Source organism: Pleurodeles waltl, chromosome 3_1 (assembly GCF_031143425.1).
Source record: "Pleurodeles waltl isolate 20211129_DDA chromosome 3_1, aPleWal1.hap1.20221129, whole genome shotgun sequence".
Lineage (NCBI taxonomy): Eukaryota > Metazoa > Chordata > Amphibia > Caudata > Salamandridae > Pleurodeles > Pleurodeles waltl.
In genome coordinates, this window is record NC_090440.1 from 97,503,013 (window position 1) to 97,529,694 (window position 26,682).

At 45.9% G+C, this 26,682-nt stretch overlaps 1 protein-coding gene across 2 annotated transcripts in view; it reads left to right on the forward strand.

Moving 5' to 3' along the window:
• PRMT3 (protein arginine methyltransferase 3) overlaps positions 1–26,682 on the forward strand; it is a 739,945-nt gene that overhangs the window by 153,338 nt on the left and 559,925 nt on the right. For both annotated transcript variants that reach the window (XM_069221933.1, XM_069221934.1), the window contains exon 8: positions 3,075–3,140. In XM_069221933.1, the coding sequence (XP_069078034.1) occupies positions 3,075–3,140 (66 nt within the window). The remainder of the gene's footprint in view (positions 1–3,074; positions 3,141–26,682) is intronic.

A 26,682-nucleotide genomic window follows, 5' to 3' on the forward strand; every position in this document is an offset into this window, starting at 1 on the left:
CACAAAGCCATCTGATATTATTGGCTATGTTTTGCACATTAGGTATGGAGCCATTTTTTGTTTTGAATGATGGGCAGCCAGTGTCAAATCTGGAATCCCTGAAGCTGCAGATGTTGCAAGACTACCTCCTGTTCCGCCTTCTTGATATCCTATTCTTTTAGCACAGAAAATAATTCGACTCCCCGTCAATACATTTTCATAAAGGATGTGTGAAGCTGAATTTCACCTGCACAGTTTTGCTCAGTTGACAAAGCTCTTCAAGTTTGTCTGCTTTACAAAACGTTACCTGTGAACAAATATATAACGAAAAAACTTTTTTGTGGGTAAAGTTTTTTTGGAAAAATAAAATAAAAAAATCTTCCTACATTTTTTACTGCAAAACAGGTTTAGTGGATTTTTTTACCTGGAATATTTTATTTAAAACCTTTCAAGGTCAGAAGTGCAGCTGCATGGGCTTGGCATCCCATTTTCTTCTCCGGGTGTGGCTATCCACCTCGTTTTGTGTATGCAGATGATATTTTGTACACAGACCTAGCTATAATACTGTAGGGTGCTGGGGAACAGCATGCAGGGCCGGCTTTAGCGCTAGTGGCGCCTAGTGCGACAATGATTGTTGGCGCCCCCCAAGGACCACTCCTCCATGGATTCCCTCACTACCACCCTTTAACAGAGCCACTCAAGTCTCCATAAACACTCTTGCTCAGATGCATTTAATGAGTTTTATAGCATCACTCATACCAGTATAGGGTAGGGTGTCAGAGACAATCCTATGTGTGTAAATCATTGTTTAGGAAGTGCTACATTAGACGGAGACTACAAGGTGTAGGAGTCTCGTCATCCATACTGATGGGCCGTATAGTTTAGGACTGCTTGTTCTGGAGAAGCACAAACTCAGAATTTAAAATGTAACACCATGGCTGGGGGTACCCTTTAGAGATATGAATTGATTTCTACCCAAATGAACCCATTTTACAACATTAAGATAATGAAACACTGGGGAAAAAAATCATAGCGCTCCAATCTATATGTAGCTGTCTGCATGCAGCTCTTTAATGACCGTTATAGCTCACTGTTCTATGTTAGGATTTTAACCTATAAACTGCAAGTAACAAAAGGACCTCTCTGACAAAAGCAGTAACACTCTGACCTACTAACATCATATGCACTTTGGGACCTGCGTGGTACCCGTTCTTTGCAGCAGGCATAGTAACGCTCTGGCTACCTTATGATGAGTCAAACCTTCTACTAGACAGAACTCCATCTATCTCCAGAAAGAACATTAATCATTAATCACAGAGTTATCTTGACATTTTATTGTCTGAAAATAGCTGGATGCAAGGAAGGCTAGCAGCAGGTGTTTTAAAAATCATTACATATTTGCAACCAGGGCGCCCCATCTGAAGTCAGCACCCGGTGCGGTGGCACCGGCCGCACCGCACTGGAGCCGGCCCTGATAGCATGTGTGGCAGAAACACAAAAAAAGACGACAAACTATGAGATGGCACAGCAGTGTCAGGGTATGGGTTTGGGAATGTGATGTAGAGAGAGAAGTCTGAGTCCGGGAGTAGGACTGAGGGGTGTTAGATGCCTCTCCCCGGAACCATATAGTCCATTTTTTAGCCCAAGACCTGCTGAAGGTAAGAAGTGCACAGTGTTTGGCTGCATCACGGTTTCATAGCTTTCCATCACTCTTGTGCCGACCACAAGATACCGGATTTGTAGTATTCGGGTCCAGGAAAAGGCCTCTGTGTCGCTTTTGGAGCAGAGTCTTCAAAGACTTTGTGGTCTCCAGTTGGACCCCAGTCGTCTTTGCTTACACACTGTGAATTTTTGTTGTGAAGCACAAATTGATGCATTGATCTGTCCCTTTCACTTGCTGGTCCAAACGCTACAGTAACGGTGAATTGCTGTTTTGTCAGTAGCTATTGTTAGCGCATAGCAGCGGGGCCCACCGCAACTCGTTATATCCATCTCTTATACAATTGGGGTAATAGATCCAATTTTCATGTCTGCTTGCTGTTGGCTGTTTGGTGTTTCATTTCTCATTCTAGGAAATGTTCTGTTGGATTGTACCAGGCACTATTTTCTATATGAAAAGTACACTCAGTTATCACACGTGGCCACTTTCAATTGTTTATCTCTCATGCACATTCTGCACAGAAAGGCACCCTTTGTTGTGTTTTCTTAGCACCGTCAAAGCCAGTAGGACCTGCTTTAGTGTGCCGGGCAGCATTTGTGCTGCACAATTACACATGCTTGTTCTTTATGGCCTATTGGCCTGTAGTTCACTCTGCTACGCCAACACATTTTGTAGTTGTGCAGATGTTACCACACTCCTGTGTGCTACTTTTTTGCGCTCCTGTATACCTTTTTTTTTCTTGAGTTTGGGCTTTTTCCTTAAAAGAAGAGCACAACCTAGCATTGGCTCGGTCAGTCTGGGGGCGCAGATGTAGTGCCCGATTTCGGGCAGTGCACGATTTGTCTCTTTTCCACCCCAGTATTCAAACAATCAAAAAAGTTCTGGAAACGAACTGCAGCGATTCCTCCAAGAGATGGGTTGACAAATAAAAAAATATGGCTCTCTGCGACATTAATAGGGAGTTGGCTGTGACAAAAACAGGCATGTTTAATGACTTCGTGGAAAAATGTCTCGTGGGATCCTCTCATTTAGCTGGGACGCCTATCTGTTTAACCTGACAGTTTAAGGAAGGCCCGATCAACAAAAAAGTTTGTTTTTAATTAATTGCGGAGCAAAATACGTTATTGATTTTAAAGGAACTGTATTCATACTTTCAGTCATAATTTTCTTTTCGTTTATATGCAGCATTAAACTGTACATTTTTTAAGTCTAAATAGTTCAACGCGTCATTTAAAATAAAATAGACAGAAATAGGTTAGTTAACACAGTTGAAAGTCAGGGTCCTACCAATAAGGTTGGTCAAAATGTGATGTTTGGTAATGCACTGCTAAACATGGCTTCCCTTCAGTTTTAATTTCTTTTTTAAAGATGTGTGATATATTTCTGTTTCAGTATGTGTGTTTCATGATATTTTTTGGTGTGTTTCTTCCCTCAGGACACTGTACGAACCGAAAGCTACCGGGACTTCATTTACCAAAACCAACACGTCTTCAAGGACAAGGTATTGTGGGTTGGCAGCCAAACTTCTGGGGGCGAGGGGCTAGGGAGAACTTGGTAGTGTCGGGGCGATAAAGCACCCCATCTTCAAGGCAAGGTATTTTTGGGTAGGGTAACTCGGTAGCTTTTGGCGGCCGGGCCCCCTCACTCCCTCACTCATCACATCATAGCGCTCCCTCTCGCACATCATGGTGCTAACTGTCCTCACGAGTCCTCCCTCCCTGACTTTGATTTTAATATGCTCCGACGGTGTTACACCAGGAGAGTCGCGCCGCGCCTGGAGGGTGCCGGATACTGATCGCTGCCACCGCCCCATCCCATGTGCTGTTCATTAATTATCGTGACACGGCCACGTTAAACCACTCGTGTCCGAGAACGGGGTTTTCCCCCCATGGAATCACATTCTTATCAGCAAGATTTTTATTCACAACAACCCTTCCTTCATGTGAATGCTAACACAAAAAAAAGCCTTTAATAGAAGCAGCATGCATGCCTCAGACCGTGCTTATTTCTTTTAATAAGGGTCAGTGCCTGGAGTGTTTTTGTGAGGTGTGACACGCATTGCCTGGGCTGGTGCGACACTGTTCCACCCTCCCACAATCTGCACCAGTTTCTGTTGGTGTGGCGCCACCTAGTGGCTGCGGCGATAGCAACATTCCTGCCCTAGGCGAGGCTGGTATGAAGTGGTGCTTTGTGCTTATCGTCTCTTGTGCTGCCAGTTTACACAACCAATACACCTTTGCAACTTCCGGTCCGTATAGCTGCCCTTTTTTTACTAGGAACATAAATAGCTTCAGCCTGCCGTATTTGTTCATCAAACACACAAAAGGTGTTGGCAGGACACTTGCAGTAAGTCTAACCACTGGCAATCTCCTTCATATACTATTGGAACCAGCGGTCGAACTGCATGAAAAAAATGTGGGAACAGTGATACTGCATGCAGTGGCGGCGGGGTTAGTGAGCGTGGGGCGGGGTCAAAGGTGTGGCTAAAAAAACAAAATATTCTGTAGGTTTTTTTTTTGTCTTTCACTGTCAGGTACTTATGTATAAAATATCATACAGCCTAAATGAAAAATAAATAAATAAAGTTGTGACTCAGTGGGAGATGCACCATAGTGCATTATGAAACCATCCTTAGTTAACCCCTTCGCTGCCAGGCCTTTTGCCCTCCGGTGCCAGGCCTTTTTTGGGGTATTTGGGGCAGTTCGCGCTTAGGCCCTCATAACTTTTTCTCCACATAAGCTACCCACACCAAATTTGCCTACTTTTTTCCAACATCCTAAGGATTCTAGAGGTACCCAGACTTTGTGGGTTCCCCTGAAGGAGACCAAGAAATTAGCCAAAATACAGTGAAAATTTCATTTTTTTAAAAACAAAATGGGGAAAAAAGGGCTGCAGAAGAAGGCTTGTGTTTTTTCCCCCTGAAAATGGCATCAACAAAGGGTTTGCGGTGCTAAAATCGCCAGCTTCCCAGCTTTCAGGAACAGGCAGACTTTTTACTATTTTTGTGCTTTCAGCCTCCTTCTAGTTAGTGACAGAAATGGGTGTGAAACCAATGCTGGATCCCAGAAAGCTAAACATTTCTGAAAAGTAAACAACATTCTGAATTCAGCATGGGGTAATTTGTGTAGCTCCTACAAGGTTTTCCTACAGAAAAGAACAGCTGAAATAGAATAATATTGAAATTGAGGTGAAAAAAACAGCCATTTGTCTCAACGTTTTACTCTGTAACCTTTTGTTGCAGTGTCAGATATTTGAAGGCAATATACTGCTACGTCTGCTGGACTCTTCAGGTTGCGGGGATGTATATTCGCTTGTAGGTTCATCAAGAACCCTAGGTACCCAGAGCCAATAAATGAGCTGCACCTTGCAATGGGTTTTCATTCTATACCGGGTATACAGCAATTAATTTGCTGAAATATAAGGAGTGAAAATAGGTATCAAGAAAACCTTTGTATTTCCAAAATGGGCCACAAGACAAGGTGTTGAGAAGCAGTGGTTATTTGCACATCTCTGAATTCCGGGGTGCCCACACTAGCATGTGTATTACAGGGCATTTCTCAAATAGACTTCTTTTTTACACCATGTCTTACATTTGGAAGGAAAAAAATGTAGCAAAAGACAAGGGGAAATAACACTTGTTTTGCTATTCTGTGTTCCCCCAAGTCTCCTGATAAAAATGGTACCTCATCTGCGTGGGTAGACCTAATGCTCGCGACAGGAAACATAACCTGACACATCACATTTTTACATTGCAAAAAACATGTCAGATTTCAAAGTGCCTAGCTGTAAATTTTGGCCTCTAGCTCAGCCGGCACCTAGGGAAACCTACTGAACCTGCGCATTTTTGAAAACTAGACACCTAGGGGAATCCAAGTTGAGGTGACGTGTGGGGCTCTCACCAGGTTCTGTTACCCATAATCCTTTGCAAACCTCAAAATTTGGATAACAAAACACTTTTTCCCCATATTTTGGTGACAGAAAGTTCTGGAATCTGAGAGGAGCCACAAATTTCCTTCCACCCAGTGCTTCCCTAAGTCTCCCGATAAAAATGATACCTCACTTGTGTGGGTAGGCCTAGTGCCCGCGAAAGGAGATGCCCCAAAACACTATCTGGACACATAAAAATTATCAAATTCAAAACTACCTATTTTTGTTTTGGGGGGGGGGGGGAGAGAGGGGGGGGCACCAGTGTTTTTGGTCCTGGGCTCAGCAGCCATCTAGGGAAACCTACCAAACCCAGACATTTCTGAAAATTAGACACCAGAGGGAGTCCAGGGAGGTGTGACTTGCGTGGATTCCCCAATGTTTTCTTACCCAGAATCCTCAGCAAACCTCAAATTTAGCTAAAATCATATTTTTCCCACATTTCTCTGTGGGATCACTCCTCCGGGACAAATTTCCTACCACCCAACGTTCCCCTTAGTCTCCCGGTAAAAATGATACCTCACTTGTGTAGGCGGGCCAAGTTCCTGTGACAGAGAAGACCCAAAAACTATTTGAAATTTGGGGTGAAAAAAAAGGGGGTCCAAAAGGGCAGTTTGAAAAAAAACATTTTTAGGCTGACAAGTGCAGCAGAATTTTTATTGGTATAGTTGATACAATGCTGGGTGGTAGGAATTTTCTGGATTCCTGCAGATTCTGGAAGGTTCCATCACAAAAATGTGGGAAAAATGTGTGATTTCCAGCAAAGTTGGAGGTTTGTAGGGCATTGTGGGTAAGTAAATGGTCCGGGGTGCATGTGAAGCACACCACCCTGGAATCACCCAGATGTTTAGTTTTCAGATTGTAGGTCTTGTGGATTGTTCTGCATGGCAGCGTCCCAAAGTCCAAAAAGTGCAGCCCTCACCATTCCAAATGGGACAATTTTGAGAGTTAGCTCTCATGCCCATAATGTAAAACCAAAATCCAAAATAATCAAATGTCCTCTTGCTGTGGCTTAAGATGTTGTAGTGTGCAGGGGGAGAGCTGAAAAACTGTTACCCCTTCAATTGGGGTGGGGGCATAACCAGGCCCATACTAATTGGTAGCCACCACCCCACTATTTTATATATTTTTTTAATTCCCTGGTATCTAGTATGCTTTCTGCCCCCCGGGGAGTGGATCCGGGATAACTGCCCCATCTGCCCACCGGTGGGCAGAACAACTTTGGCCCCATTTATTTGGGGTGGGGGTATGGCCATACCCCCACCCTCTTATTTTGGGGAAAAAAAATCTTCTCTGGTGGGCTTTCTGCCCCCCTTGGGGCCAAATGGGCCTTCTAAAAATAGGCCGATCTGCCCCCCAGGGGGCAGAAATGGCCTAAAACAAATTTTCCCCCCAGGGGAACAATCCTTGCCTAAGGGGTCGCTCCCCTTGCGTGAAATTGACGCACAAAAATAAAAATCCCTGGTGTCTCGGGCAGATTGGCCTAACAAAAATAGGCGAAATGGCCTAAAGACAATTTGCCCCCCAGGGCAGTAAACATAAAAAATATATATCCCTGGTGTCTAGGGGTTTCTGCCCACCTGGGGGCAGATGAGCCTAATTATAATAGGCTGATCTGCCCCCAGGAGGGGCAGAAAAGGCCTAAAAATATTTTGACCCACTTGGGAGCGGCCCTTGCCCAAGTGGCTGCTCCCCTTATGTATAAACATAAATAAAAAACAAAACTCTCTGGTGTCTAGTGGTTTCTGCCCCCAAGGGGGGCAGGTTGGCCTAATAAAAATAGGCCAATCTGCCCCAAAGGGGGGCAGAAATGTCCTAAAAGTAAATTTGCCCCCAAGGGAGTGACCCTTGCCTAAGGGGTCACTCCCCACATACATAAAACAAAAAAAGTGATCCCTGGTATCTAGTGGTTTCTGCCCCCCCCCCCGGGGGGCAGATCGTCCTAAGTATAATAGGCTGATCGGAAATGGTCCAAAAATAAATTCACCCCCTGGGGAGCGGCCCTTGCCCAAGGGGCCGCTCCCCTAATGCACAAGTATAAAAGAAAATCCCTGGTGTCTAGTGGTTTCTCCCCCCCATGGGGGCAGAAATGGCCTAAAAGTAAATTTGCCCCCAAGGGAGCGACCCTTGCCTAAGAGGTCGCTCCCACATACATAAAACAAAAAAAACAAAAAAATGATCCCTGGTGTCAAGTGGTTCCTGCCCCCCGAATCCCCCCCTCGCCACCCCAACCGGGGGCAGAAATGGCTTAAAAATAAATTGCATTACACACAGTATAAGATAGACTGCTACAAAAATGTGTAAAAAGGTTTAAGATAAAATGGTGCTTCCTAAATATAGATTTTTGTAGTACAGAGGTTGTTCTTAATGCAGTTTATTTTACATTACTGTGCCTTCATCACCTCCAGGGGTAGTAAGCACTTTATAAGCACTATATAAATATAATTAAAATTAAAAGCCCACACTTCACAGCTCAGTTGTTAACTCTGCACTACCACTCAAAAATAATAAATCTTTGTCAACACAAAGCTTTGAATGATCCAAAGAGTTAAAGCAAGTACCGGGCTTTCAAGCATCCTTTACATCTACAGATTAACTTGTTGTGCACATTTGCATTCCTTTCAAACAAGCAGGCACCTTGGTAGGAAGGCTTATTTAGCTGCCTGCCTGGCTTCAGTTTCACAGTACAGGAGACTCCCTGAAAGACACTTCAGCTAAAGGATTTAAACTGGCGAAATTAACCATCCAGGGATGGTTGTCTTTTTACAAAAAAGTAGAGGACAGTTTTTCATAAATCAAAAATGTATGGGTGCATTGTGCCCCACTGATTCCACCCACTTCGACCTCTGATTGGAACCATCATTCTTTTGCCCACCATGCATCCTCAGTTTGGGCCTTGCCATATGCAAATTAGACTTGGTCCTACTCCAGTGGGAACTGTCCAGCTCGAACTGCCAGGCCAGGTCCTCTGTCTACTAGAACACAAGCAATGCAGCACTGGTTTCTTTGTAATTGGGGCTTATCTGTAGGGCATGTTTTGGTTCCAGTGGCACAGTTAGCACAGGGCCCACGACTTTGTCACTTAGAGCCCTACATCAAGCACACAAAAAGTGATGGGAGGAATGTTTGCAATATGTCTGACCAATGGCAGTCTCTCAGGGTAACATTCCAACCCATCACTTTTCTGCCCACCATGTGACCTCAGATTAGACGAAGCCATATGCAAACCAGTCCTTGACCCTCCTCCAATAGGAACAGTCCAGCCCAAACTGCCTTGCCCGGTCTGCCTGAATCAAACACAAGCAACTAAATACCAGTTTCACTGTACCACTAGAACTTTATTGTTCTTATTGAAGCAGGGTCAAAACTTATTTGTATATGGCTGGGTCCATTCTGAGGCGGAATGGTGGGTCGGAATTCCTCAAGCGACTGCCATTGGTTAGACTTATCACAGGCATCCTCCCATCACCTTTTGGGTATATTATAAGCACCCAACATAATCGGAAATAATATATCCATGCATGTCACCAACATGAATGACATTAAGTCACCAATCTAACCAGCAATCGCCTGCTTACTGAGCAAAGGTATTCTAAAATACCGGACACATACACAATACTTTGAACACAGAGAGCACATTTTTGCACTAAGCATTGCAACACTGACATACCCAAAATCTGTAACACTCGAAATGGAACCCATAGCCCATAAATAACCTATATCAGTACAGCATGCACACCCTCAACCTATTGCATATTCGGACACCAATTAAACAGTAATGCAGACATGCAGCACAGCATGCAAACAAAGCGTGCACTGCCATTGATGTAACTTGTTTCCACACCAACACAAGAGAAATGCAGCAAAATGCACCAAAGAACATTAAAATGGTCAACTCTCTCAATTTCTCAGGAACACAGTACAAGAAAATTCACAGGGCAAGCACCAGCAAGGTCACTTTAAAAATATTAGTTCACCCTCTTTTTTTATTTTAACATACCAGTAACTGACTGATATGAAAATAATGTCTTCATAATAAACTCAAAACGGATGCAAGTAGCAACATGAAAATGAAAAAATGTGTTAGGCAAATTGTATTTTTGAGTGACAACGCACTGGTCTTTTGACTGGATGCTAGCCCAGAACACTGAGTGATGTCTCTACTTTTAGTGAACCTATAGCAATTACAGACTTGAGGAAAAATAGTGGTTTTAAGTTGCTGTGACTGTGGGATTTAAGAAGCGTAATCTGTATGTATGTTGCTGACAATTCCTACTACTTGCATGCATGGCATACCCGATCTTTTGTGACAAAAAGTGTGTCGTACTATGGTGCTGAACTATCAGCCGTGAGTACTTCCACTAACATATTCTACGGGGAGCGGATCAGGTCACACTGGCATTTGGAGGAAATAATGAAAGGCTGTTCGAATGGCCGATGCTTCATGATTAAGATGAAGCAACAGGGTCGTGAAGTATTGCGGTGGCCTAGTGTGAATTATGAAACCAACTAATGTTGAAGAAATGTCCCCAATGAAAAATAGATAGTGGTAGACCTGGTGTTCTTCGTGTCATTTCCCCCTAACGTTTTGCCTGCTGGCCTCGTTTTTGCTTCCCTTGGAACTCTTCACACTTTTCCACTGCTGAACAGGGCTAAAGTGTTTGTGCTCCTTTCTCAAAACATGGTAACATTGGTGTATACCCAATTGGCATATTTAATTTACCTATAATCCCTAGCAAAGTGCAGTACATGTGCCCAGGGCCCGTAAATTAAATGCTACTGGGGGGCCTCCAGCACTTATTGTGTCACCCACTTAGATATAGCTCTAAACATGTGTCAGGTCTTACATTGCAGATCCTGTGTGTGGACATTTAACCTGCCCTTTCAGCCTGGCAAAATAAACATTTTCCTAGGCCCAAACCTACCTTTTTAATACATAAAATACAAATAATACAAAAAATCTTCTCTTCTTCCTCATCTTCTTCTGTGGTCTTCTGCCCTCTGTTCTTCGTTTTTCTGTATCTTCTTCTGTATCTTCTTCTGTGTTCTTCCGGTCTTCCTTTCTTCTCTCCTTCCGGTCTTCTGATCTTCCTTTCTTCTCTCCTTCCGGTCTTCTGTTCTTCTGTTCTTCTTGTCTTCGGCTCTTCTGCCTCCTCCGTCCTCTTCTCCCCGCGCCTGCCCTCCTGCTCCTGCCTCATCCCCCTCCCCACTCGCATCCCCCTCTCTATCTCTCCTATCTAACCCGTTCACTATCTACCTCCCTCACTTCTCCTATCTACCTATCTCTCTATCTCTCTATCCCACTATCTAACTCCCTCACTCTCCACCTCCTCCTATCTTCCTATCTCTCTATCTATTTCCCTATCTATCGATTTCCCTATCTATTTTCTCTATCTATTTCTCTATCTCTCCCCCCCTCACCCCCTCTATTACCTATCTTCCTATCCTCTCACTCTACCTCTCACCCTCACCCACCTCTACAACCCCCCTCCCCTATCTCCTCAACCCTACTCCTATCTTTCTCCCTTATCTCCTAAACCTCCTAACACTCACCCCCCTCCACCCTTAAACCCCCCTCCCCCAGCTCTTCTCACTCTACCTGTCCCCCCCCTCCCTCGCGCTTTCCCGCCGCGACCTCCTGCACGCCCACAGCTCCCATTCGCCCCCACCTGACCCCTCCCCCCCTCCTACCTCATATGGCGGCGCGCCAGAGGCAAGCCCGTCTGCGCCCGTCCGCGCCTGGCCCGCGCCAAGCGACACGACCCCTGGTCCCCAGCTCTCCCAAGCCCGCTGACCCGCTACGACCCCACCACCCTCCACGCCCTCAACCCAGGACGCTCCAACACCTGCTTCCAAGCTCACCCCAAACGCACCCATGGACCCTTCGCCTGCAACTCCTGCAAACGCACCTTCCACCACGCAACAACCACGACCACAAGCCCACGCGCCATCAACCACCTCAAGTGCATCCTAGTCAACGCTCGCTCCGTCCACAAACACGCCATTGAACTCTGGGACCTCCTGGACTCCATAGCACCGGACGTCGCCTTCATCACGGAGACCTGGATGAACACCTCCTCGGCCCCTGACATCGCCACTGCCATCCCCGAAGGCTACAAGATCTCCAGAAAAGACCGCACCAACCAGGTAGGAGGAGGTATCGCCATCGTCTTCAAAGACTCCATCAGCGTCACCACCTCCACCGAAGACACCCCTCTCGCCGCTGAACACCTGCATTTTCAGATTCGCACCGATCCGAGGACCACCCTCAGAGGATTCTTCGTCTACCGTCCTCCCGGGCCACGCGCCCCTTTCAGCGACGCCATCGCCGACTTCATCTCCCCACACGCCCTCGCCTCGCCGGACTACATCCTCCTAGGTGACCTCAACTTCCATCTGTAACAAAACAACGACCCCAACACCACCACCCTGCTCGACAACCTCGCCAACCTCGGCCTCAAACAACTGGTGAACACCGCCACCCACATCGCCGGACACACGCATGACCCCATCTTCTCCGCCAGCAAACACGTCTTCTTCAGCCACGTCTCCGCCCTACACTGGACCGACCACAGCTGCGTCCACTTCACATTCCGACGCGAGACCCACCACCTCCGCACCCAACCCATCCCTCGTCGACAGTGGAACAAGATCCCCGAAGAGCAACTCTTCTCCGCACTCGCCGCCAACCAACCCACCCTCACCACCGACCCCAACGACGCAGCCCTCAACCTCACAAACTGGATCTCCAACTGCGCAGACATCCTTGCTCCCCTCAAACACACGCATCGACAGACCAACACCAAAAATCCTCTCTGGTTCTCTGACACCCTCAAAGAATCAAAGAAAACTTGTCGCGCCCTTGAGAAAGCCTGGCGCAAGGACCGCACCGCTGACAACATGACCGCCCTCAAGAACGCTACCCGCGAACACCACCACCTGATCCGCGCTGTCAAAAGGAACTTTTTCACCAACAGACTGGACAAAAACAGACACAACAGCAGAGAACTCTTCAGCATCGTCAAGGAGTTCTCCAACCCCAGCGCCAACTCCAACGCCGTCACGCCCTCACAGCATCTGTGCGAATCCCTCGCCACTTTCTTCCATCGCAAGATTAGCGACCTCCACGACAGCTTCGGACACCAGACCCAACCATACACCACCCAACCGGCATCCATGGCCATCACCCTCAACAACTGGTCCCACATCAACACAGAAGAAACCAAATCCATCATGAACTCTATCCACTCCGGCGCCCCTTTGGACCCCTGCCCGCACTTCATCTTTAACAAAGCCGACGACATCATCGCCCCGCACCTCCAGACCGTCATCAACTCTTCTTTTTCTTCTGCTACCTTCCCCGAATGCTGGAAACACGCAGAAGTCAACGCTCTACTAAAGAAACCTACGGCTGACCCGAGCGACCTAAAAAACGTCCGCCCCATCTCTCTTCTGCCTTTCCCAGCCAAAGTAATAGAGAAGACCGTCAACAAACAGCTGACCACCTTCCTGGAAGACCACAACCTGCTCGACCCCTCACAAACCGGATTCCGAGCCAACCACAGCACTGAAACCGCCCTCATCTCAGTCACTGACGACATCAGAACCCTGATGGACAACGGTGAAACAGTCGCCCTCATTCTGCTCGACCTCTCGGCTGCCTTTGACACCGTCTGTCACTGCACCCTAATCACCCGCCTCCGCTCCACCGGGATCCAAGGCCAGGCCCTGGACTGGATCGCCTCCTTCCTCTCAAACCGTTCCCAAAGAGTTTACCTCCCTCCGTTTCGCTCAGAACCCACCGAGATCATCTGCGGCGTACCCCAAGGCTCATCACTCAGTCCGACACTCTTCAATGTCTACATGAGCCCCCTCGCCAACATCGTACGCAAGCACGACATCATCATCATCACCTCCTACGCCGACGACACCCAACTTATACTCTCCCTCACCAAGGACCCCGCCAGCGCCAAGACCAACCTACAAGAGGGTATGAAGGACGTCGCAGATTGGATGAGGCTCAGCCGCCTAAAGCTGAACTCTGAAAAAACGGAAGTCCTCATCCTCGGCAATACCCCGTCCGCCTGGGACGACTCCTGGTGGACCACGGCCCTCGGCACCGCACCGACCCCCACAGACCACGCCCGCAACCTCGGCTTCATCTTGGACCCTCTTCTCACCATGACCAAGCAAGTCAACGCCGTGTCCTCCGCCTGCTTCCTCACCCTCTGCATGCTCCGCAAGATCTTCCGCTGGATCCCCGCCGACACCAGAAAAACCGTGACCCATGCCCTCGTCACGAGCCGCCTGGACTACGGCAACACCCTCTACGCCGGGACCAGAGCCAAACTCCAAAATCGCCTGCAACGCATTCAAAACGCCTCGGCCCGCCTCATCCTCGACATACCCCGCAGCAGCCACATCTCCGCACACCTGAGACACCTGCATTGGCTCCCTGTCAGCAAAAGGATCACCTTCCGACTTCTCACCCACGCACACAAAGCCCTCTACGACAAGGGACCGGAATACCTCAACAGACGCCTCAGCTTCTACGTCCCCACCCGCCTCCTCCGCTCCTCTGGCCTCGCACTCGCTGCTGTCCCTCGCATCCGCCGCTCCACGGCAGTTGGGAGATCTTTCTCCTTCCTGGCGGCCAAGACCTGGAACTCCCTCCCCACCAGCCTCAGGACCACCCAGGACCACTCCGCTTTCCGGAGACTCCTAAAGACCTGGCTGTTCGAACAGCGATAACCCCCCCCCCCCTTTTCCCCCTAGCGCCTTGAGACCCGCACGGGTGAGTAGCGCGCTTTATAAATGTTAATGATTTGATTTGATTTGATTTGATTTGATTTGATTTGATTTGATATAAGTCACTCCTAGGTTAGGCCCTGGACAGCCCAGGCGGCAAGGTGCATTGAATTAAAAAAAAATAGGACATGTAGTTTTAGCTTTTACATGTCTGGGTAGTGAAAAATTTTACCTTTGTTTTTCACTACTGCAAGGCCTAACTTTCTCATAGTATAACATTGGAGTTGCGTTATTACATTTTATAAGTGGAATTTCCAAATGAGAAGAGATAACCAGTTCATGTTTGATGCCTTTTGAATCCTAATTTAAAATACAACTTATGATGAAGTTGGATTTTAAATTACAATTCTGAAAATGCCACTTTTAGAAAGTTGGCATTTTCTTGCCTTAGCCATTTGGTGCCTCAGGCCTGTCTCTGGGTCACATAACTGGGTGTAGTTGGTGGTTGGACTTTGTGTATTCCTCCTAGACAGCCACACACAATGGAAGCTTCGGTGTGACTGGATGCGCGCCATCACTTGCAGGATGGGAGGAGGAGCTGGCCACAGCCCCACTTAATCCTGAATAGGCTGTGTCCTGCCTCCACACAAAGGGTTGTTAATGCCCTGTAGTTACTCTGGAGCCAGGGCCAGAAAGCCAAAGGCAGGGCACTGCGTACTTCAAAGACATGCCTCTAGAAGCTTTGCCCTACTTCAAAGGCACAGCTGTGTAGAAAAGAAGGACCTCAAACCCCAACTTTTAAGTACACATCTGGACCTGTGGATACTGTGCCAGGAAGGACTGCTGTGCTTCTACAAGGACTACCACTCTTCTGGACTGCTGCTCTGAAGAAACTGCTGACCTTTTTCATGGGGAAGAAGAGCTGGACCTGAAACTTCATCTTGAACCCAGGTCCCTAGAGTGACTCAAAGGGTTAATCTGCTGGCCTCCTGATCTGAGACTCAGGGACATAAAAGGCTCCCCAATGGCTCCTGGACCTGTCTTTGGCATATTTCTGACTCCCAAGTGATGCCTCTTAGGTCCTGGGCCCCTGGTGGGGATTCCGAGCTCTTGAAATCAAGCTTTTGGGCTCTTCACAATCAAGAACAGGTCTGTTCGCACCAGAACTGTGCCGCTCACTCAGGAAATCAGCGTGAAGCACCGCCAGCCCACCTCTCCACATAGCAACATCAACAACCAGCAGGGGGCCACCAACTCGAAGCTCCAGCCTTCCCATCCGCGACACCTAGCCTGCTCTTTGCACCACACAGACTGCCACCCGCAACGTTCTCCTTGCGACCCTCTCCAATGCGAACAGGAATCAAAGAACAAAACATGAGAAGATACAACATAATTGGGGCTAATCTTGGACTAAATCTGACCTGCGCTCTATCGCGGTGGCCCTGAACTTATGACTTTGACCTGGTCCAGCGTGACCAGATAGCCGCGTTTGGCACTTTACGCTTTGAAGCGCTATATTGTAGTTTGTTCTTTAATAATTCATAACTGCAGCTCTACTGATTGAATTTTTGTTGTGTTTGGTCTTGTGTTATTTATTAAATTCAGCTTTCTTTTTATAACCTGGTGTCGGATCTTTTTATGTGGTGGTTTGATTGTCTTACTGTTTGAAGTGTAGCACAAATACTTTATACATTGCCTCTAAGTTAAACTTAAATGCTCTTTGCGAAGCTACCAGAGGGTGAGCACAGGTTAATTTGTTGTTTGCTTGTGCGTTACCCTGGCGAGGATTGTGGTTGCTGTCTGACCAGAGCTCACACCCCAGCCAACCAGTAACCCAATTTCTAACAGATAGCAGCATGTAAAAAGGAGATGCGTTCTAGGCAAAAGTGTTGTGAATGCGTTTTTAACAATTAGAAAATAATTCTTGATTTAGATGTGTTTCTGTTAGCATGACAATGCCTTAAAACAGTTTGCATTGGGATCATTCACATCTGCAGAAGAAAAGTGCACTTTCATTTTATGTGAGCCATCATTCTGCGAGTGGATGTGTTTCCCTGTGTGCTTTTCCATTTCAGAAAATCAGCAAAATTGGAGCTTTGTTTATGGTGTTGTTTAGTAAATAAAATACAATTGTATTAATGTGCCTTCCTCATGAGGAAGACTTGTTCAAGTTGTTCCTGTATTTGGAATTTTCAAGGCCTTTTTCAAAGGCTTGAATGAAAAAGCCTTTCGTTCACTGAACATGGTATTGTTTAAGTTCTATAAATGCACTCTATCCGTCATTTCCTATAGACACCTCATTTATATATATGCAGTAAAGTAGATGTTTCTAGATGTATCACGTTGAATGTATCTAATGCATTTGCATGTTAATTGGTCTGTATCTTGTAACATTTATAGTCTACCACTCTCAGCCCATTAGAAGCAGCTAAATGTGTGTGGCTTCCTTTGCCTAAAGTCCTATCGAATATGATATTTTCGGAATATGTGCCAGTTGTGTTTGGTGGCAAACTCTTTGATGGCAGACTCTATGTTGGTCTTCTTGCTTAACTACGCTTAGGTACAGGCCGCTGTTTGCTTTACAGATTTACCTTTTGTTAATCTTCTTGTATATTTTGATTCATATTTATTGATTTTGAATTGCTGATGGCCCACGATTTAACTAATGACCTAATGACCAAATTAATAATCTTTATTTTGAATAATCCCTAATAATTTGTACTTTAATTCATATCTTGTGGAGATTTCATCAAATGGTATAGGCCATAGTCTTATGAAGATTTAGACAGCCCCGATACCATACCTCGACCCTCTTAAGTATTTTAATTAGGGTGTCTAAATTGTGTACTGACAATGCTGCACTACCTTAGGATGGATTTATGGGGGTTCTTCACAGATGGCAAAACATGGCTGCAATATCTCCTGTTAGTGTACGGCCTGAGGGGAAAAAATGAAAAAGCACAACCATTCACCCAAATTCCAGATTAATAAAAGTTGACCCCCAGCAACCATCCATGAGTGTTTTCACACTAGGCAATTGTAAAATATGTCCATATGGGATCAGTACCTCGAAATGCATCTGAATTGCTTACACATGTATGAAATATGACATTAAGAGTTTCATTAACTATCGTACCATTTGTATAATGTTTGCATTATTTTGTTTGTTTAGGCTCTCATACATTGATAGGGTGATCCAAAGTGTAACAATAAGGACCATGGACCAGGTCTGCTCCATGCTTATAATTTTTGGAGTTCATCGTGGTGCTCTGTGTTTTCATAATGGCCATGCCAGCAAGGCTGCATTATTGGAGTTTGCAAGAATCTGTAACATTCCAGAGTAGGAAGGATGTGGATATAGTGATTTTTTTGCATAGACATGCGGAAGGAATAGTAATAATACATCTGTGCAACAAAGGAATGAGATTTCTCAACTACTAAATATTATTACACAGTTTTGATTTATTAATACTTTTTATCAAATTTCAAAATGTAAACATTTTTGGTCATTGAGTGAGAACACACATAAATTACATGGAATCATTTACTCTGAAGGGAGCAATTTACATTTGTAAATAAGATATTTCATATTACTTTCTAGTTTGAAGTTGAAGTTGAAGTATGAGTTATACATTGTTTGGAAGATGTTGCATCTCAGAAATGCCTTAGCGTGAAGAATTTGATGTTCCTTAGAGGAATGAATATTAAGATTTAATATTCCTTGTGGAGCCTCTTACCTGAGCTTCACAAAATGTTTTAGATCTAAGAAGACACTCTACTCAGTTAATTGTTTCTTTTCATTGTAATTTAAGAGATAAAGTGAAGTGATCACATGGAGCGAGAATGTGAGATTAAGATTTTATGGCACAGCTATTATAGCTCATCTTTATATTGATTAACAAAAGTACCTGCTGAGATTGATTTGTTTAAAAAATTGTAAATCTGCATGAAAACGATATAATCACTTCCTCTGAAGCATTTACTTTTTCAATAAGTCTGCGGAGACAGTTGAAACATTGAGCCGTGGCGAAGTTTTAATGAGGTGCCTGGGTGCAGATGGGGACAGTGTACCCCGTTACACATAATGCAGCCGTCCCCTCCCCTCCCCCCAGGAAGCCGCAAACTTGTAGCTACACACAGGGCAGCGCTTTAGTGAAAGGCAAAGCAGCTATTTCGAGCAGCTTCTCTATCTTTCACTGCATGCAGCATCTAGCTTGCAATTAATGGAGGGAGAGGTTTGGGAGTGGAGGATTTAAAGATTCCATTGCAGAAGGTTGTAGTGAGTGACACACACCCCTGCAGGGAATGTGTGGAGAAGTCCACAGGACCCCTTTCACCCATTTTGAGGGATGTTGTCAGAGGGTGCACAGAATTTGTGGTGCAGTCTGTGTGCCTCCTGACGGCCTCTTTGCCTTTGTGCTTGTGTTCATAATGCAGCACTGGTAGGTCTAAGAGCAACTCCATCCTGGCTCCTGAAACTTTAGACATGATGTCCAAGTCTCGTTCTTGTATCAACAACGTCATTCTTTTTTTCTCCACGTCCTAGGACACAAATCTGGACAGTTGCTCTCAGACTTTTCTTCCAAAAAATATAGTAAGTGGAGTATTTTGTTGGGATGACCCCATCAAAATTGGTATGTTTCAAACATTGGTATACCTGTGCTAAGCAGATGTTGCCATCAGACATGGTGCCCAGCAAAGTTCCGACTGGGAAGTCCTCCAAACTGCGCTTGTCTGACTCTTGGGCCCGATGTCATCAAGCCCATTCTAAACGTAGGGCCTCTGATCGGCATCTACTCTCCTTGACCTCAGCCTTGGAGCCAGACTTTATGGAAATACCAGGATTCGTGCCAGGCTCTTGCTCCAGCATGCAACCCAAAGAGCTGTTTCTGTCCTTCACCCCTTGCACAGATCGAGAATAGATGACAACCTTCACACAGGCGATGGAGAAATTGCACAGGAAAAATTCCCATTTTGCTCCCTCTGGTGGCCCTGTGAGTCCCAAAAAACTTTTTGGAACTCTGACCGGGATACTCCTAATGGTTCCTATCACATCACTGCCCACAGCAGTGGGCCCCTTGGCTGCATCGTTCATGGCTGCCTCTTGGGCGCTGGGCTCGGCAGCACTCATGGCACTCTCAGTGCCGACTTCAGGTTAGTCACATGATAAGGCCAATTTTCTAAAGACAAAGGCCATTCTAAATACTTGTGGATCCAAGGCACATAGATTTTAGGAGAAGCATTTTGAAATAACAAGTACTGTTGCTATCCTGGTGAGAAATTTGGGTCTGACTCCTATTCATATTCCCAGTGTGGTCTGATGAGGGTGATGAGGATGACAGTGGTGGGGTAGGCAAACGCCTGCGTCCTATGTCTACTGATGCTGGTTCCTATCTGGCACCCCAAGTGCTAATAGCGTGGTCACCAGACGGGAGGTGGATTGGAGTGTGTTACAGGGCTGTCAACAGACGGAATTGCTTTATTTCTATCAGTTCTTCACAAGGCTGCTGAAGGCCTTGAATTGCCATTCCCTATAGAGGAGAACAAGGCTGCGCTCGTCACTGAGATGCTACAGTCTACTTAATATCCGACTGATCTTTTTCATCTTTCTCAGTGATACTTTTCTGGACCGCAACTGGTTGCTTCAAACAAGCTTGCTTCTGTGGCTGCTGTAAATTATTATGCACACCACCTCGCTATACTTGCTAGAGAGTTAAAATGTTTGACTGCTTATCTCTCACCATAGAGATTTGTGTCCCAGTCCTCTCCTTTTACCAAATAGCATCCCATACCCTCCCAATCAGGGAGAACGGAAGAAGATTGAGACTATGTGGACATAGCTTTGCCCTTCGGTCTGCTAATGCGACTTGTTTCATATAGACATGTTGAACTGTAGATTCCTCACCTTTTAAATATCTTCAGGGCCAGATTGGATCCAAAAAACTACTGCACGCTGGTAGGTGCGCCACGTTGCTCTGTTTTGATGCCGTCCCCCTCCAGTGACTAATAGAGCCGCATATATATACCTATAGGTGTATACCTATATACACTGACTCTGCTTCCTTTCTTTGAAGTGCTTCCAGGGACGGATCCAGAGCTCAGCTGCTTCCTGCTTCACTTGGTGAAGCGATTTCTGGTGAAATTATTTCTACTGATCAAGGAATGTCATCCCTTAAAATTACAGGGTTTAAGCCTTGTAAAGGCAGATGTTTGTGACAGATGAACATGTGAAGTGCCTTTGGTGCTTGGATTCGTTGCTCATATTCCACTGATGAGCCAGTTCCGTACTTGGTCCCGATGCACCCTCAGTTCCAGGGTCATTTGTGACTTTACAGCAGGTTGAGGCCTTTGAAGAGGCGATGCTGCAAGTCTTTGTCACGCCTTGTGGCCCCAAGGATCCACAGGCACTCCAAGTGGTGTTACTGCCTCCAGGTTTACTCTCTGTGCTGTCTGGACCCCTTAAACCCACTTCGGGTTCCATGCCGGCATTGGGACCGGTGCTGAAATCTGTACCAGTTCCTCACGGGCTGATGCTAGCACTGACATCACCAACACCAGAGGAAGACCTGCAAATCATTGCGGTGTCTGAATCCGAGACCTGCTACTCATCGTGGTGTCTGAATCCAATCAGGCGGCGTCTTGACTGAAGCCTCATCCAGATCTGGGTGTACCTGAAACTCTACTGAAGCCATCTGACTCAGACATCATTCCACTTCCGTGCAGTCGTAGACAGGCATTACACTGAGTTTATGGCCTGGACTCTGACCGGAGCCAACCTTATGGAGACAGTCATGGTGGGGATGGGAAAGAGTTGCCTAACCCTATGGTGATAGCTGGTACATGGACTTACAGGATGTGTTGGGAAGTGCCCTTCCCTCAAGCGTGCAGCTATAGACCTTCTCCAGGAGACTGGCACTTCTTAACATAGTAATCAAGAACAATATTGATCCATTGACGCACAAAAGACATACTCATTATTTCATGAGTTTACAGTACATTACCTCTAACGAGTTCATTTCTCTACCTAGGCAATATGCGTGAAGAAGGTGACCCGGGCGCAACATGAAAAGTGCTAGTGCAAATGATAAGTGCACGTAAGTTGATATACATACAGTGTTTGAGCAGTCATTCATAGTTGTTCAGTGCTGCCCAACTGGAGTTTACATCTGTTTGGATTGAGCTGTTTTTTTTTGAGTCCCTTAATTTAGGCCAGTCCAACTGAATGGTACAGAGGAAGGTTATCATTGACAATTCAACCCTTTATAGGTATGTGACACTTGATCATGAAAACGGGCATTCCTCAGGACAGTGTGTGTGGACACCCTTTGTGGTCAAATTAGGATATGTTATCTAAGCTGTGTATGCATCGCCAATAGTTGTGTGTCATGGTGTGGCAAAAATAGGTACTCATCTAATCACTGTGTATGAAGGAATCACAATGGAGGCTCACAAGCACATATTTTTACATCTCGGGATGTGCACGTCTGCTGCTGCTTCTGCTTCTGTAATGCAGCATGGCCTAGTTACTCCCACAGATAATCACCTTGGCGTACACAAGTTAATAATGAACAAGTTACTTAACTTCTGTAACGCTTTATCTGGTAGAGACATATTCTAGTTGCAGATTCCTCACCTTTTGAATTTCCCCAGGCGTCAGTCTGGATCCTGAGATTTTTCTTGAGCAGTACCTCTTTGCGCCATTAGGTGGCGTCGATCAGCTCCATGTCCGTCGGCATCCGCGCCGGATATGATGTTGCGGGTCAAATATAGGTGCCACACTGCCGCTCTGACATCAGTTTCTCTTCATGACTTTCCATGCCAGAAGTGCACAGCTATGAAGAACACTGACCACTGGTGCGTCAAAACTAAGGCCAGGAAAGGGAGTACCTGTTGCTAAAAAACAGTTTGCAAGCAACTCTTGGGCAAGATTCTGTATGGTTCCCCAGCTGTGGTTTTTCATTTCTGTTTCCACAGTTTGCCAGATGTCAGCCGACTCTGCAACACTCCAGATATGGGTCATGAGGAAGGTCCAGAGATCGTTTGCGAAGAGATACCCAGTAATAGTCGCCCCACTCCTAGTTGTCAGGAAAGTTGGGCAAAAAGATGTTGTTGAAGAGGTTTTTTCTTTGCTGCAGAAACGGGTTGCGGCTCCGTCTGCAATTGATGCATAACTCTGTGGTGGAGGCTGCGTCTAGGATGTCTCTGCACTTCCCTGAGTTTCCGGGAGCCGGAGTGACCCTGCCCAACTCAAACATTTTACAAGGCCATGCACCTCAACTTAGGGTGGCCTGACCACTCTGGAGCGCCCTCTGGCCCCATGAGTCTGGAAGGGCCCTTACTGGTCTTTTGCCGTTAGGTTTGCTTTGGTGTCATCCGGGCTCTAAGGATCCATTGACTGATCCAGAGAGGGGCCTGCTCCTGGGCCGATACCACTGGCACCACCAAGCCCCTCATCATCATTTCTGACTGCAATACGGAACCATATGAGTGTTCTCTGACACACAAGAAGGTCAGGAACAAGTGGCTACAATTCATTCTGTGGCTCCAGAATGGGCATGGAGAGTCTGGTATCCCGTGCTGTTGAGCATGAGCATTGGGATGCTTTTTCTGGAGGATTTTGTTGTCAAGGCAGCAGGGCAGGGTTCTGCACCCCAACCTGAAAATGCTTAGGTGGAGAGTGACGGCAACAGTTGACAGCTATTGACCTTCTACCTGAAGTCTGCTGTTGGAGCAAGTTTGTGGCGTGGTGTACAGATAAACATGTTGACCCTCTATCTGCACCCCTTTCCCAGGTTGTTTTGCTTATTCTTACCTTAGATGAGCAGGGCTTTGCTTTGGGCACGTTGAAAGGCTATCTTTCTGCCATTTCTGTGGTTGCCAGATCAGCCATCCCTTTTCAAATCCCCTGTTGTACAAAGGTTCCTGTAAGGTCTCCATCATATGTTCCCACCAGTGCCTTTTGTTATGCCCCAGTGGGAGCTCAACCTGCTTCTCACTTTTTTGGTGTGTGTTCCTTTTGAGCTCCTCCCTAACTATCCACTCAGGCTTATTACCATCAAAATGGCCTTCCTAGTGGGTCTAAAATCTGCACAGAGGGTCAGAAAGTTACAGGCACTGTCTGTAAATCCTCCTTACCTTGCCCTCTTCCCAGAGAAACTGGTCCTTCGAGGTTGAGCATCTTTATTCCTGAAGCAAATTACTCCTTTCCATGTAGGCTAGTCCATCTCTGTGCTTACCTTTTATGCTCTGCCTCACTCCTCTAAAGAAGAGGGGAAACTCCACCGACTGGACCCAAAAAGAGCGTTGTTGTTCAACCTTGAAAGTACTCAAGAGTTCTGGGTGGACTCTTTTTGGGGTATGTCTGGGCCTAGAAAGGAAGGACGGTAAAGATGCATATGATCTGGAGATGTAAAGTGCTCTGTATCAAAATCTGCTGTGCATCAGCCAAAAAGCGACCCCCTGATTGTTTGCACACTCACACTACCACAGCCAAGGCTTCGGCCACCATGTTCGCTTATGGATGTCCTGTCCTGGATACCTGTCAGACAGCAGGTGGCTTCCTTGCACACATTTACGAAGCACTATTGCCCGGACTAGTCAGGTCCTGTGTGACGGTTAATTTGTCCATTTGGTCCTCCATGACTTTTCATTCTAATCCGCTTGGGTATCTTTTTCTAAGATATGGGAACTGAGGCTAGAAGTCTCTATGAGGTGAACAAGTTACTTACCTTCTGTAACACCTTATCTGGTAGAGACTCTAGCTACAGATTATAGTGTATGAGGATTGAATTTTTAAAGTTTCTAGCTTCCCACACATGTGGTCAGTGTTCCTCGTGGCTTCACTTTTCTTGTGTGGAAAGAAACTGACGTAAGGGTGCCAAATTAGAAACAGAGCATGTCACTTCCGGTTTGGAAAAATTGCCAATATTTATCTGAGTTAAACAAGACCAAAACGCCAAAAACCCAACATACACAAACTAAAGATACAAATTTTCAACGTTTAAATGTAGTATATCGCTTAAAAACACAATTGCTCCAACAGCGACTATCAAAACGGAGTCGCTTCCAACAGTCTGGCGCCAACTGCGAGGGAGAGGGGCCAGCTACACAGTCCTATAGACCCAGATTACAGTACCTTGGAAAACGATGAGGCGACAAAGATGTTGCATGGTGTCGTGGAGGTAAGGCGGCACTGGAGCCGGTGCAGCTTAGTTCCTTAGTGCCACTGAGGAGGTGAGGCGTCGGTTCCTTACTGCTCGGCAGGGGAGGTGAAGGGTGGGTTCCTTACGGTTGCAGGGGAGGTGATGTACCGTTGGCAGCAAGGCGGCGATCCCTTACGACGTGGCGGGGTCGATGAATCAGCATAAGATGTACGCATGTGCCAGCATGCAAGCATGGCAAAGAAAGCCTGGAGCCAAAAGCAGTCACGCGTCTTGCTCCCCTGCACGTAGCTTTTGCTGTTTAAACTCTGTTGGTTCCGATGGGGACATCTGGTAACTTGTTTTGCCTTAAGTAATTACTGCTAATTGCCTATTGAGGGCCTTGATTGAAGATCATGCTACGGTCGATTTATTGAGGACTTCTTAATTGACAGATGTCCCAACAAAGGTTTAGTCTTGTCTTGGTTATATTGTCAGCGACTACTTATGTGCATCTCACATGATGATGATCCCAACAATCAAATAAGGGATCCAAACGTCGTCGACTTTTAGTACTTGAACTCTGTACTATAATATATTTTTTTACATTAGCAAGTAACGGTGCTTTCTATCACATGTGGTATGCCTGAGCAATTATTGATTTATAATTTCCAAGACGTTTTTGTTTTCCCACTACATTGTTTTCTTAATTTTGTTTGGAATAAATATACTGGTTTATTGCATGGTTTCCATAGACTTCATTGTGATTCTATGTGGTATTTAAATATATAGTCCTTTTTTCTTAGGAACCCTTGTTCCCTTATAAAAGACAGAGTCCTAAAGCCAGCAAAGACGAAATTCAGCACAGGATCAAAATCAAGAGGTTCAGAAGCAAAAAGATATTTGGGAAAATACACCAAGAGTTGACAGGACTAACAGCCAGAGGCTGCCCTAGTGGATACTGTCAAAGCCTTTCTCAATCAATCAAGATGATGTATAGTTATCGCTGTTACCCTGCGCACTGCTCTATGAAGTTCCGTAGAGTAAGGATCTGAGCAGCGCACCCTCTGCCATTGCAGAATCTTACATGTTCTTTTCTTAACTGCTTGTCCGAGGCATCAGAAATGTGCTTTGTAATGATTTTCACCATTATTTTACTCTGGATTGACAGAAGGGTGATTCCACTCCAGTTGTTACAATTGATAATGATCCCTTCCCTTCCAGCATTCACATCCAAATCTGTCTGATTCTTGGATGCCTGCATTGCTTATTGGTACTGCTCTGATCAAGACTTTTTTTTTTTACTACTGATCCCAATGTGCTTCCTGGTCTTTTACTGTTGTGAGTAGTCTGCCTTCCTTGTCCAAGATAGGGGTGTTGTATGTTACACAGGATTTGCCACTGACTATCTTCATTATCTTGAAGACCCTCTCAGTTCTTCTCTACTGGCTGCCTCCTCCGCTTGGCTGGCAAGGTTATCCATGTATGCACGCTTGTCTGCTTCTGTCAATCTTTTGACTGCTCTCTTTGCTTCTGTGTATTGTTGCTTGTGCATCTCTGCAGCCTCTCAGATTGGCCGTCCATGAGTTTCTCTTTTGCTGCCCTCCTGTCTTCAATAGCGTGGTATGTATGTATCTTGTCTTATCCATTCTTTTTCTTCCTTGTCTTGGTTCCCAAGTATATTTCACTGCCCTCCACATATATTGAAGAGTCCTGTTCCAACTTCTTGTTGGCTGCATCTCCACCTGGCTCTGATTGATTGTCCATGTCTGCCAGGTGTTAGAACCTGTTTTCAATACATAAAAACAAATGCCTTTTGGGTCCTGTAATTTTGCCACATTATAGTGCTGTCCTCCTGATGTTTTGTGCTGTTTTTCTGAGCTGCATCTTTGCAAGAGTGGCCTCAGATGGTGATCACTACCAACGTCCACTCCCCTTCTCTCTCTGACATCTTGCAGTGAGCATCTCCAGGTGCTACTTATCTTCAGGTATTCAGTCTAGTTCTTGTCTCCGCCCTTGGGTGAGTCCCATGTTTGGTTGTGAATATCATGGTTGGGGGAAGAGAGTTCCTCCTATTGCTAGGTCATTTGTGGCACAAAATTCCATCAGTCTTTCCCCATAGTCATTCATTGTTCCACAGCCTTCTTTTCCCATGGCTTTGTCATTGTTCTTGTTGCCATTTTTCACTGTAGCATTCAAGTCTCTCTTCACAATCTTCAGGCCCTAGTTCGG